General features: G+C 56.7%; 1 protein-coding gene across 2 annotated transcripts in view; it reads left to right on the top strand.

Moving 5' to 3' along the window:
* Positions 1-443: 443 nt before the first annotated feature.
* The window catches only part of STX1A (syntaxin 1A), a 31,926-nt gene continuing 19,685 nt past the window's right edge, over positions 444-12,684 (top strand). Inside the window, exons 1-3 of one of the 2 annotated variants that reach the window (XR_011905642.1) lie at positions 444-602; positions 7,619-7,696; positions 8,816-8,915. Coding sequence is in view for 1 of the 2 variants with exons in the window: in XM_072353942.1 (XP_072210043.1) it covers positions 573-602; positions 7,619-7,696; positions 8,816-8,915 (208 nt within the window). In the remaining variant the exon portion in view is untranslated. The remainder of the gene's footprint in view (positions 603-7,618; positions 7,697-8,815; positions 8,916-12,684) is intronic. The other variant, XM_072353942.1, reaches the window with a different exon arrangement.

Raw genomic sequence — 12,684 nt, 5'->3', positions numbered from 1 at the left:
AGGCGGGCCGGCACGAGCCGGCAGCACGTCCTGGCAGCCCTGCAGACAGACGGCCCTGCGGACAGACAGCCCTGCAGACAGACAGCCCTGCAGACAGACGGCCCTGCGGACAGCCGCGCTCCGGGCGCGCTCGGTGCAGCGCGGCCAGCAGGGCGGGCAGGGATGCGCCCCTCGTCTGCAGCGCTGCGCCCGCACGGGGGGCGCTCAGCGCAGGAGAGGCGGGATCTCTACCGGAGCGCTCGGAAACGCTCCCGGGGGCGGGACGCCCCGAGCGGGGCCGGGCCGGGGGCTGCGGCCGGCGGAGGACAAAAGACCGCCGCGAGGGAGGGCGGGGGAGGCGGGACGGCGGCGGCTCCGCAGCCACGTAACCGGCAGCGCCGCGGCGGAGGCGGCACCGGGGGCGGCTCCCGCACCGCACCGCACCGCCTCGCGCCCCCCCGCGTGCCGCCCCCACCACGTGACTCCCCCGCCGCTCCCAGCCGGCCGCGGGGCCGTTCCGCGCCGCTCCGCCGCTCTGCGCGCATGTGCCGCGCCCGCCCTCCCCCCCGCGTGGCCGTTCGGAGCGGGGAACGATGAAGGACCGCACCGGGGAGCTGCGCGCCGTGAGTGCGGGCGGGGGATGCGGGGCGCGGGATGCGGGGCGCTCCCAGACGGGGAGGGGCGCGGGGCTGCTCTGCGTCGCGCCCCCCCCGCGGTCGGCGCCGGTCCTCGCGGCCACAGCGGCGGTGCGGGGCGGCGCGGAGCCGGTCGGGTCGGGTCCCTCCGCGGCCCCCGCGCCCATTTTGCGTCGCTGTTCTCATCGCCCCGCTGATGTCACGTTGCGGCCCCGCAGCGCGGAGCTGAGCGTGTCCCTGCGCGGCTCTGCGTCCCTGCTGGGAAATGGCTGTTCGGTAACGGCGGACCCGACGCGTGCTGCTCTCCTCCCGGCGGGGCCCGTGTCCGCCCGGAGCGGCGCTGGCGGTGCGGGGGGCGGCTGAGCATCTCCGTGTTCCTCTGCGTGTTGGACGTGAGGGGCAGGGAAACGAAAAAACCAACAAAATAAAGAAGAGCTTCAGCGGGGCGCGATTCCGCCTCTCCTGCCGGAGATCCCCGCTCCGCGGCAGCACCGCGTGCCCGCAGGGGCGGTGCGGGGCGGGGTACGGCGGTGCGGTGCGGGGCCGCTGCTGAGCGCCCCACGGCGCCGTTTGGGGGCAGCGCCTCAACCGTCCCTGCGTATTGCTGGTCACAGAGCGGGAATGGGGTGAGGTGGGGAGTGATGGAGGAGCCCCTTTGATGGGCTGCGTGCAGTCGGAAACGCAGTTCGTGCTTCCACCGGTGTATCGGTGTCTGCAGATCCTCGGTGTCTGTTGGCTGTTGCCTTCCAGTGAGGCTGGGAAAGGCCCGACGGGCTGTCGGACTGCGCCCCCCACGAGGAGCTGCGCGGTGCGGTGCTGGGTGCCTCTGGGTGCTGCTGGGTGTGCTCAGTGGCTGTCCCTGCTCGGCTGTGCTGCAGGGATCGCTGCGGAGATGCCTCTCAGGTCCGCTCCCACAGCAAAGTTGACCAAAGTCGCTTTCTGTAGCAGAGCCCTGTGCCCCTGTTCTCCATGTGAGCATCCTTGTGGCCCACAGTGTCAGCTCTTGGTACGCAGAAGGCACCATTAACCCCGGGAATGGATCTGTGTACTTATATCAGTGCTGTATTCCTTTTGCTTTTTAACCCTCTTGACGGCGTGCTGTTCTTTCACACTCTCCAACCTGAAGGGTGGTGTTAGTTGTTCAGCCCTGCTCCTTCTGCTGCCTGCCTGGGCACTGGGAGTGTTGTATGGGACCAAGATTATGGGGGGGACACTGGGGGAACAGCTGTGCTCTGCAGGCAGCACGCTGATCAGAGGGCGTCACTGCTTCGCCCCACCACGTCCCCACTGAGCTGCTGTGCTGGAGGGCTGCGACACACCGTGTCCCTTGGTGTGCCATGGAGGCTCAGCCCAGCCCTTGCTTTAACTGAGTGTCTTTGCCTTTGTGCGAGCTGCTCGGAAGCTGTACAAATGTTTGTTTTGCCATGTATCTCCCCGCTAACAAGATTGCTCAGGAAATATGCAAAATGATCACTACGGGCAGAATACGTACAGTAAGGCTCATTAAGCTAAGTACTGTGATAAATTGCTACTTCCAGAAAATTATGTGTGCTAACAAAAAGGAGGAGGGAAGCACCAGCGCCAGCCCCAGCAGCTGCAGTGGGTGCAGGCAGCATCCACTGAGCAGCGGCCGTGGGGTCACCCTCAGAGCAAAGCCACGAAGAGCGGACAGCAAATGGAGCGGTGCGGCTCAGGAAACAGAAACAAAAGTGTGCTGTAAATACCAGCCCAGGCACTGGGCCAGGAAGGAGAGCATCGGTACAGAAACATGGCGAGAGCCATTTCTGAAGCAGGAGGGATGGAAGGGCTGCAGAGCCGCTGCAGGCAGGACTGCTGTCTTCAGCAGCTGCTCGAGGTGGGGCAGAGCTTGCAGAGTGGCTGAGGCAGGTGGGGATCTGTGCTCCCTGATGGAGTGGGGATCCTCCTGTGCTGCAGTTTGCTCCCATCCTGGCACTGGCAGTTTCCCTTCCTACGGTGCTTCTGCTGCGATGTCTGTTACAAATTCTTTAGCATTAAGCCTTCCTTTTGTCTTCTGTTGCTTTTAGATCTTCCAGTGGGACCTGTCAGACGTGCAGCATGCAATGCACAAAACAAATGTTCATTTTGCCAGGAGACATTTAAGCTCTGCCTTCTGGGAGGGCTGATGTCTTTTGTGGATGATGCTGTTTCCTTTACAATCTAGATGAGAGCACCCAAGAAATTTCATCACTGTGTTTATAGCCGGCAGTGTCTGATGGGAGGGATGTGGGTGTTGTAGGCTGCGCTGCCTTTCGTGTCTTTCCCAGAGAAGTGAACAGTGGGACAAAGCAGAAGGGGAGGATTTCCATTTCTCCAACGTTTCAGAGTAAATCTGTGTTCATAGAGTCATGGAAAGGCCTGGGCTGAAAATGACCACAACGATCACCTGGTTTCAACCTCCTTGCTATGTGCAGGGTCGCCAACCACCAGACCAGCCCGGCCTTGAATGCTTCCAGGGATGTGTTTGAGGGAGGATGAGCGGGGAGGGTCCTTTGGTGGAGGTCTGTGGGGCAGAGCTGCTCTGAGCTGCAACCCTACCTCAGCCTTGTCTGTGCTGCGGGATGGAGAGCACCTTCTTGCCACGCTGAGCCCGTGCTCTGAGCTGTTGATACTCATCATATCATTAGGGTATCCTTGAAGGCTTTGTGGCATCATGGATGCACCTGGCTGCCTTTAGCTGCCGGGTGAGATGGAGCTTGCCTCCTTCCAGAAAGGCTCTCAAGGAGTTGGCCAGGGCTCTGACAGAGCCGTCGGGCTTCAAGCCAAAGGTTGGTAACGTAATTCTGCAATGATGAAAATGAACACCTAAGGACAAAGCTCTTGGAAATCTTGTGCTCTGTTGTGCTGCTGGTGTTGGAAATCGGAAACACGTGATGACTCATGCGGATGCTGGTGAGAGGTAGTCAGTTTTGCATTCAACTTTTATTCATCAAAAGTTGCTGGTCCAAAATATGGGCTGGTTTCAGTAATGCTGGAATTGGGCATAACAGAAGGGTCCTTTGGGAGCTGCCTGGTGCGGGTGCTGAGCTGCTCTCCATCACATTTGAAATGTTGTGACTGTCAGCTGAAGTCTCCGGGGACTGGAAAAAGGGAAACATTGCTGCCGTATTCCGGAAAGGGACATCTGGGGAACTGCAGGCTCGTGAGCCCCAGCTCTGTGCCTGGGAAGACCACGGAGGAGAAGGGCTGTGGGCAGCCTCAGCTGGGGATGGTGCTGGATGGTCTTTACAGTTCACTCCAACCTGAGCCTTTCTGTGATAACTAAATAATGGCCTACATGCTATAAGGTATCTAGGGCTGTGAAATACTCCATTTATTATGCTCTCCAGCTGTACTGCATGTATATAGTTACAAAAATTTCAGAGCCCAGGCTGTTGATAGCACGAACTGTGGACTCGAGCGACTGTGCTCTCTGGAGAACATCCTCAGCTCTGGCAGCACCTCCTGAAGAGCTCCTGGAAGCGCTTCTCCCTCTGGACTCCTGAACCTCACTCAGGTTGGTTGGTGGCAGGAGACCGTGGTGCTTGGAACCATGTTTGTATGAAGCAGAGCGTCAGTGACCTGCCCATGTGCTCCTGAGCATGGCAGAGCTGTGTGTGCAGCCGGGCTGGGATGCAGCCTGCTGTTTGTGTGCATCGATGCTGGTAGGCTTTTAAGATGGCTGAGAGGAGATTTTTCTTGCAGCTCATCTTTGAATTATTCTGACCTCATCCATCTTCACAGCGACGTGCATGGCCAGGAGCTGGAGCTGCATAGCCAGTGCAGGATGGCAGGAGCTCTCTGGCAGCTGAAGGGGATTCTGGGGGCTCCTGGGCTCAGAGGCAGGAAGAGCCAAATGGTTTTTGGACACGTGTGTGCAGCTCAGCAGACTGTGTGCTGCAGAGGTGTCCATTCAGTGAGAACGGGCTCACCCTGGAAGGGACGATAGAGAGCAGCAGCCTGCATTTCCAAGGGGAAAGCTAATGTAATGGTCTTTTTAAGGAGGTAGGTGCTGTTGTGGCTGTTTTCTGACCTTCTGTGCTTCCATAAAGCTTGCATTACCTCCTGCGGTGATACGGGCTGGCACGTGGTGCTGGCCCTGCAGCTGTGCTGACACAGGGTGGCTGTGGGCTCCGGCTGCGTGTTGCCCGCTGCAGGCCTTGCCTAGGAGAAGGCTGTCTTACACGGCTGGGGCAGCCGATGGGTTTGTGCCATCCCCTGGGCCACTGAGCCCACCATGCCCTTGTGAGGGTCTGCTGCTGGCTCCTCAAATGCATCCGGATGCAGCGAAATCGATCTGCAGCGCTCACGGCACAGAGCAGGGGATGAGTTTGCGTGTGACTGCTGCAGAGATAATAGAGACCTTGTTACCGTCATGTCACAGCTCTCCCTGCCTCTTGGTTTTCCGTGTGGAGCGGCAGGCTTCCAGCCTTTTCAATGGGTTTGTCCTTCTCAGCCATCTTTCAGAAAAGAAGCTTGTTTGAAGCAGAGGGATGTAACCTGCTCGCTAATGAATGTATTAGCAGCGTGCCTATTAACAAATGCTGGGAAGCGTGGGGTGCTGGGCACCCTCCCCAGCCCTGCTGTGCCTTGTGGTGCAGCTCTGCCTCCTGCACCGGCTGCTCCCTGCATGTTACTGGGGCTGTTGTGTTGACAAGCTGACCCCCCCTTGGACCTAGACCAGAGCTTTGCACGTGTCTGACCACCACTTTGGGAACCTGGGGTGGCCACACCGGGAAATCTTTTGCAGCAGCTCTTGGTGAGAAATCCACATGCTGTCCCTCAGGACGATGCTTAGGTTTCTATGGGGAACTTTGCTCAGATTTGTGTCTGCTTTGGCAGCAGTGTAAGGGAAGCTGCTTCAGTCCTGGGGTGACAGTGCCTGCAGTGCGGTGCTGCAGGAGTGAAACGGCAAGGTGTGACCTATGCACCACGCTGCGCTGCCACAGATCACTGGGAGCTGAGGTGTGCTCTGCTCACTTGGGGACAGCTCTGTCCTTGCAGAGCCCTGCTGAGCCTCGCGGGTACCCAGGGGCTGCTGCTGCTCCTTGCCTGTCCCTGGGGCTGGGCAGTCAGCTGGGCGCTGCGTGCTGGACGTGGCACAGCACAGAGGGTGCTTCCAGTGACGTGGCTGGGACAGATGGTGCCCTTATGCAGCCCGCAGTGACTTCGTGGGAGTGAAACGTGCCCTCCCCACCATCAGGCTCCATCCATGTAATTTCCTCTTCCCAGCCGGGCTCCTATGCTGCTTTCCCTGCACACAGCAGGGCAGCGCCACGCTCAGTGCCTGCCCTAAATAACAGCACGTTGTAAGAGGAGATGAAGGAGGGGAGTACAGGGGGACCTTAGGACCTCTGGTGCTGTTCAGAGTCGCACCAGCACAAGGAAGACAGAAGAGGTGCTCGTTGCTTGTGCTCAGCTGCAGATCTCCTGACAAAATGTCCCTGCTCTGTGCAGGGCTGGGGGGCACGAGGTGGCTGCTGCTGGGCGCGGGGTTCCCCTGGCTGTGCTGCAGCGCCGTCTGTCTTAATTAGTGGCAGACGGTTGAAGCTGAAAATGAAGCACAGCACAAATGAAGTGGGATTTGTGGTCACGTGTAAAGCAAAATGCAAACGTGGATCCCAGAGCATTTTGCTGGCTCTGGGAGATGATGCTGTAACTTCTCCTGTGCTGCACTGTCAGGCTGGCTGCTGGAGCCTTCTCCATCATCCCTGGGACTTGCTGTGTGGCCCAATGGGCAACTCGCACCAGTGGGGGAGGAGGAGGGAAGGTCGTGAATTCTGGGCTTTGGGGAACAGAATTATCCTTGCGGTCCTTCATGGGTCTCTCCCCAGTGGCTCCAGGTCTCTCTTGTGCTGGAGGATGCAGAACAGGATTCAGGACCCCTGTACTGAGCTGAAGGGAAGGGTGACCTTGCTTGGCTGGCAGGTGCTGCTTGGCCTGATGTAGCCCAGGATGCCATCAGCCTTCCTTCTGGGAGGGCACTTCGCTGCCTCACGGTCAGCAGAGCACCTCTCATTGCCTGCTCTGTCCTTTGGAAGGGGACGTTACCATCAAGGCACCCCAGCATTCAGGGTTCCTACCAAAGCAGATGGTGTGGTGAGCAGTGGCTAGAATAGAAAGCTGGGATCTGCTCTAGAGGGCTTCACCTTACTCAGTCATCCTAGGTTGAAAAGGCAGTTTTAGGAGGAAAAAAAAGGCCAGGCTGTCACCGGGCAGATTTCAGGGTGAGAGGAATCCTGTGGATCCCCGCTGTCTGTACTGACCAACTGTGTGAAGTTGAAGCAGGGCAGTGAGCAGGGTGGCAGACTGAAAGGAGTGTGGCAGTTATGAGATGAACAAAGACAGTCACTGTTGGATCCTCCCCATCCCGCTTGTTGCTGCAGACAGAGTATGAAGAAACTTTTCCGCCCCATTACTTTTCCATTTCCCTCTGTCTATCTTCTTTGGATGATGTCTTTTAAATGTCTCCTTATGTAGAAGACACGAAGACTGTCATTTTTCTTCCTGCTGTGTGTTTGTGTTCCCTGCCCTGCTGGGACACGAGGTGGCAACGACACACACGTGTTGCTCCAGAGAGGGACCCTCAGCTCCTTTACCTGCTGAGCTTTTGCCAGTTTGGCCATATTTCCTGTTTAGTCCCATCTTTTCCACGCTCCGTAACATCCGCCCTGTTGTCCCGTTCCTGTTGTTGCAGAGCTGAGGACAGCTCTGTGAGCACATGCAGTTCTCCCATTAGGGCTGTGTGGCTATCTTGAGCCTCCTACACTAGCCACGGCAGGCTGAGGGCTGGCACAGCCTGCTGCACAGGGATGCTCGTTGTGCCTTTATTGCTGGAGCCGGATGCCATCTGCTCTGTGGTGCTGCTCACAGTGCAGCAGTGCTGTCCCAGCAGCTGGGAGCTGCTGAGGGAAGGGGCAGGGGGTGGTGTGCCCGAGGGGAGCTCCTGGGTGGGTCTGTCTGTTTGCAGGAAGAACTTGTTGATCCTTCTCTCTGTCTTGTTGCAGGCGAAGGACAGTGATGACGATGATGAAGTCACTGTCAGTGTGGACAGGGACCGCTTCATGGATGAGTTCTTTGAACAGGTGAGAGCCCTCTTATCACAAGTGCCAGTGATGTGGGTTCCCAGCAGGCGGGCAGTGGTCCATTTGGGGTTGGTTGTCCTGCCCTGACTGATGCTGCTCTGCTGCTGCTCGGCCTCCAGGTCCCCAGGCTTGCACCGAGCACTGAGTAGCGGTTGCCGTGCTGGTCTTCCCTGGCCCCAGGGCTGCTACTGAAGAAAGCAGCAGGGCAGCTGAGCTAGCTGACCACTCAGTGGGAGCACAGGAGGCTGTGGATGCAGGCTGCATGTAGGAGGCTTTCTTGCTGCAGCATGTGTGCCTCCAGAGTGCCATCAGAGCAGAGAAGCTCTAATGTGTCTCCTGAAGGCACCTCTGCAGAGTAGCACTTTCTGCATGGGATTGATTTAATTTTGTGCCTCTCGTTACCAAACAAGAGGTTGTCTTATGGCATGTGGGTGGCAGTGAGACATGCACGCGGTTTTTTAGCCTACCCTTAGCATGGCATGTGTGTAGGGGGTGTAGAAATGTATCTGTGCAGGCAATGGAGTGTGGAATGAAAAATCTGACATGTGGTTGAATGAAGATGAGCAAAGTGGCGGAGTGAGTTGGAGAAGACGGACCTGAGTGTCTGCAGGCAGAGGGCACAAGTAGAGGTTCCCAGTCTTGATGATGCTGGCTCGCTTCCTCGTTTCCTTGAGGTGCAGGGAAGGCGCCAGCATGGAGAAACCTCATCTCATTTGGCTTTGCTGCCACCGTGAGTGAGGGACAAAGAAGAGTGCTCAGCCCTTGGAGCAAAGGCTGGGGGCTGAGCCAGGGCTGAGCAGTGCTGGTGCAACCTGAGCCACGTGCTTCGTGTCAGAGCTGCAGAGTCTGGAAATTCATAGATTTCATGCTCATTTAAACAGGCCCCCGGTGTTTGTCGGTTTATCACAGGGCATGCAGGACCCAGAGCTTATACTGCTTTGCTCTGACTGCAAAGCTGGTTGGTGTGATGTAGAAAGTTTGATTTCATGTCAGCCCTGCAGTGTGAGAATCCAGCTGGAAAACACTCGGTCAGGAAGACCTTTGTTAAGGGTCAGACATGCCATGGTTGCCTTTCAATAGCTTCTCATGGCAGTCTTGTGTTCTTTTCTTTCTCCACAGGTGGAAGAGATCCGAGGGTTCATCGATAAAATTTCAGAGAATGTGGAGGAAGTGAAGAGGAAGCATAGTGCCATTCTTGCTTCACCCAACCCTGATGAGAGTGAGTGAGCTGGGAGCTGCTCGTGTTTCTGCTGGCCGTGGGGCTGCTTTTGGGGTGGGCAGGCAGGTGGAAGTCCCCTTGTCTGCAGGCAGTGATTGATGGAAAACTCTGTTCCTGAGGTGGTCAGTAGTTGTGGGGGTCTCATGTTGGTGGGCAGTGCAGCTCCACCGCGCTGCTCTGTCACTTCCCCTCCTCAAAAGCGAGAATATGAAAAGGAATTGAGATGAGGAGAGGGAGATCACTGTCAGCTGCCGTTATGGGCAATACAGACCCAGCATAAGGGAGGCTAATGTAATTTATTGCCTACTACTCACAGTGACGGTGCTGTCAGTGATTACCATTTGTCCTCACCCTGCCCTTTCTCCTTTCCCCTCTGAGCAGCAAGGGGAGCGGTGCTGTGCTCAGCCCCTATTGCTCTGTGTCTACTGCTGTCCCGCTGCCTCTGCTCCATGTGGGCTCTTCCGCAGCTGCATGGGGAGATCTGCCCTGCCTGGTGTCCATGGGCTGCAGGGGGACAGCCTGCTCCTCACCCTGCTGGGGGCCAGGAACCTTGCTTTGTGAGCTCAGAACAGCGGTCCACGTGAGGGAAGGATGAGAACTACACAGAAAGGAGAGGGAAGGATTCCTGCTGGCTTCCTAACCTTGAGAGAGAAGGTGAAGTTTCAGAGAGGCTGGTGGAGAATTCCTGAAGGACAGGGTGGTGTAGAGGCTGAAAATAGCAGTGGCATTTTGAGGCAGGGTGGCTGCTTTCTTGCGCTGCCCAGCCCAAGTGCTTATTCTGCATCTCCATTTGTATCCATTACACCAACTGCAGGCAGAGCCAGCACCGCTTGTCCATGCTGACTTGGCATCAGGAGCCAACAGTACAGCTCCGTGAGCCTGCAGGTGTGCACTGCTGGCCCCTCCATCCTTCAGGACGTCTCATTGCTGACTTGAAGCTTTCCCTGGATGCAGACCATGCCCTGGCTGCCAGCTGAGGTGCTGGGGTGCTCATTGGAGGTGCTTGATGCAGGCAACTGGTGTTCTCAGCAGAGGGACTTTCCAGCTGCAAAGAGAAGCACCACATCTCAGGCTGCTGTTTGCCTGTCCTCTAGGCTCTGTTGCTCTGTGATTGCACTGTAGGATTTAGCAGGGTTTCTGTTTGGGTGCTGTTAGTAAGGAGCTGTTGTTGCTTTGCTTCCCACTGCTGGGCACACGCAGTGTGCAGCAGCACGGCGCCGGCTCAGCTCTGAGCCACTGCTCAGGCTGCAAAGGGCACTGATGGCCTCAAAGTATGATCTGTTTGAAAGTCTGAGATCTGCAGCGAACAAGATACTGTGACATTGGTGTGACTTCTAGAAGCAGGAACACCAGGAGCGCCTCTGGTTTTGTTTTACAAAATTACCTTGCCTTGATAGTGCAGAAAATTCAGCATATGATGCCAGAAACCATTTGGGCAGCACAGAAGAGCCTCTGCATTGTTAAGTAATCTGTGTTTTGTAACACTGTAACACTGTCAGAAGGTGCAGAGGGGCTGGAAGGTAACAAACCAGGAAGCAGTGGCAGATCAAAAAGAGCTGGAGCTCAGCCCTGCGTTTTGGTTGGTGTTTTAGGAGCTGGTGGGAAATGACTTCTCTGCGTTTCAGGAAAAAAAAAATACAGACTTGTAGTTGCTGTCTGGAGGCAGCTGTGCCGCTGGTGGTGCTGCCTGGCTCTGTGTGTGGTTTGGCTCCTGCACAAGGAGGTGCAGAATAGCACAGGGAAGTGAACGCTGGAGCTGCACAGCCTTGGAGCAGAGCTTCAGAAGGTGGGAGCAGAGCTGGGCTGTTAAACTGGGAAACGGATCAGTGGTGGTTAGAGATGCTGCTGGAGCACCAAGAGGATGGATGGATGGATGCATGCACAGTGGCTGAGTTGTTTGCTGGGCATCTAACAGAGGAGAGGCTTTGCAGAGACAGTCCTGCCAGAGCCTGCCTTGTGGATGGCCGTGCTCAGGCGGGCACAGCTACTGCCCTTGTGAAGTGAAGGGGTCAAGGCTCGGTGTGACACCTGCCATGCCTGCCTGCGTGGTGCTGGGCTGCACTCATGTCATCGTACTCCTCTCCTCCCTCCCCTGGTCTCTTCTGGCTGCACAGACTGTTCTCAGAGCTGCAGTGCCGCTGCTGCCTGTGCTTATTTTGGTGCCCTGTGGGTGGGCATCTGCCTTGCTTTGCCATCATGCCAGTGAGGTGGGGGGGACTGGAGCACCTCCCTGCCAAGCAGCTCTGCACCATTGAGGCACTGCTGCAGCTTCACCTGCAGGCATGTGGCACTCAGAGGGGCACTGGGTCTGTGTGCCTACACAGAGGGGCTGCTGCTGCTCCTCTGGGTTGAATCAGTTCTCGCTAGATCTGTTCTTAAAGGCCTTTCTGGTGAGCTGCTGCGTCTGCTGCCCCTCGTGGTGCTTGCAGCAAGCCGTTAGCCTTTGGTGCTTGGGCCAGGCTGGTTCCCAGAAGAGGTGGCTTTGAATATTAAGTCACCTCACGGAGAGGGATTAAATGATGTTTTGCTGGAGCTGTCGGGAGGGACTTCTGTGCCATTCATCTTCTTGGCGCTCAGCTTTCCTCTCCGCTTCCATGCCCGCAGTTCCTTGGTGCTGAGTTATATAAGAGATGCTGTTTGGTGAATGAGTTGCCTCCGGGAACATAAATCTTCAATCTGAAGTTGCGTCTTTCAGCCTGTCAGCTCAGTCCCTCTCTGCAGGCTTCAGAAGACCCGGCAGATATCTCAAACCACTCAGTGGGTCCATTACTGCTCTGCAGTGAGGCAGAATTTCCCCCGGTGCAGCTCTCAGGTCTTTGCGCAGCTTTGTGCTGCAGGAGGTGCGAGTTATCTGGGGAGGGGTCTCATGTTCCTAACAGAGCATCTGTTGGCAGAGAGCTGTTCTAGGTGGTCAGGGGGGTGAATCGGAGCTGCTGGGCTGTCTGACATGTTGAAGCAAAGCTGTCTGCTGCTAAGAAGGTGATTTTAGGTCACCTCAATGCCTCAGCACTGTCTGTGTGCCGCTGAGGGGGCTCTACGCTTTCACTGTGGGTAACCTTGCAGCTTGCCAGGTCCTTTGGCAGTGTATCACAGCTGGCAGCCCGCACTCTGAGCACCAGGGCAGAGCACAGGTCCCTGCCCAGCACTGTGCCACACTGTGAACGCCTGCCGTGTAATGAGGATGCAGAGGGCTGTGCCCCAGGGTGCTCCTGGCTCGCTGCATCACGCCTCTGTCTCACACCAAGATGCTTTCCATAACCCTTCTGTGCATTCCTGCCTCTCTCCAGCTCTGTCTTGAGGTAGTTTTGTTTCTTGTCCCAGTAATTCCTGTTGAAGGGCTGCTCCAGGACTTAACCTCCAGTGGTCAGGATCCATCTTCTCATTTCCAGCATGAGTCTATTTATGATCAATTTAAATACCGACGTCATCACAAGAACAAATATATTTAGCTTAAATAGCTCTTTGCCCTTCTGGCTTCATCCTGTCGGGTCCGTGCAGCAGCCTGTTCTTTTTGAAAGGGCTTTACACAATCTCTGCCCTTTTCCTGCCACCTGCCCCCCCCATTTGCTGGGGGCTGCTCTTGCCCCTTGGAGCTGTCTGTTGCAGCAGAGCTGTATCCCCATTTTACCTGGATGTCCGTGCATTTAGCCTTCAGCTCCTGCAGTTTGCTGTGGTGTGTCAGTTTCCCCTTTCCCCACGCAGCTGTGCTTTGCTTCTGCCCCCTGTGGTGTGTCACGTGCTGGGCCAGCTGAGATTCCCCCTCAGCACA

Source organism: Excalfactoria chinensis, chromosome 19, assembly GCF_039878825.1.
Source record: "Excalfactoria chinensis isolate bCotChi1 chromosome 19, bCotChi1.hap2, whole genome shotgun sequence".
In the NCBI taxonomy this organism is placed as follows: domain Eukaryota; kingdom Metazoa; phylum Chordata; class Aves; order Galliformes; family Phasianidae; genus Excalfactoria; species Excalfactoria chinensis.
The sequence above is the reverse complement of the archived record's forward strand: the minus strand, read 5'-3'. Positions and strand labels throughout refer to the sequence as shown.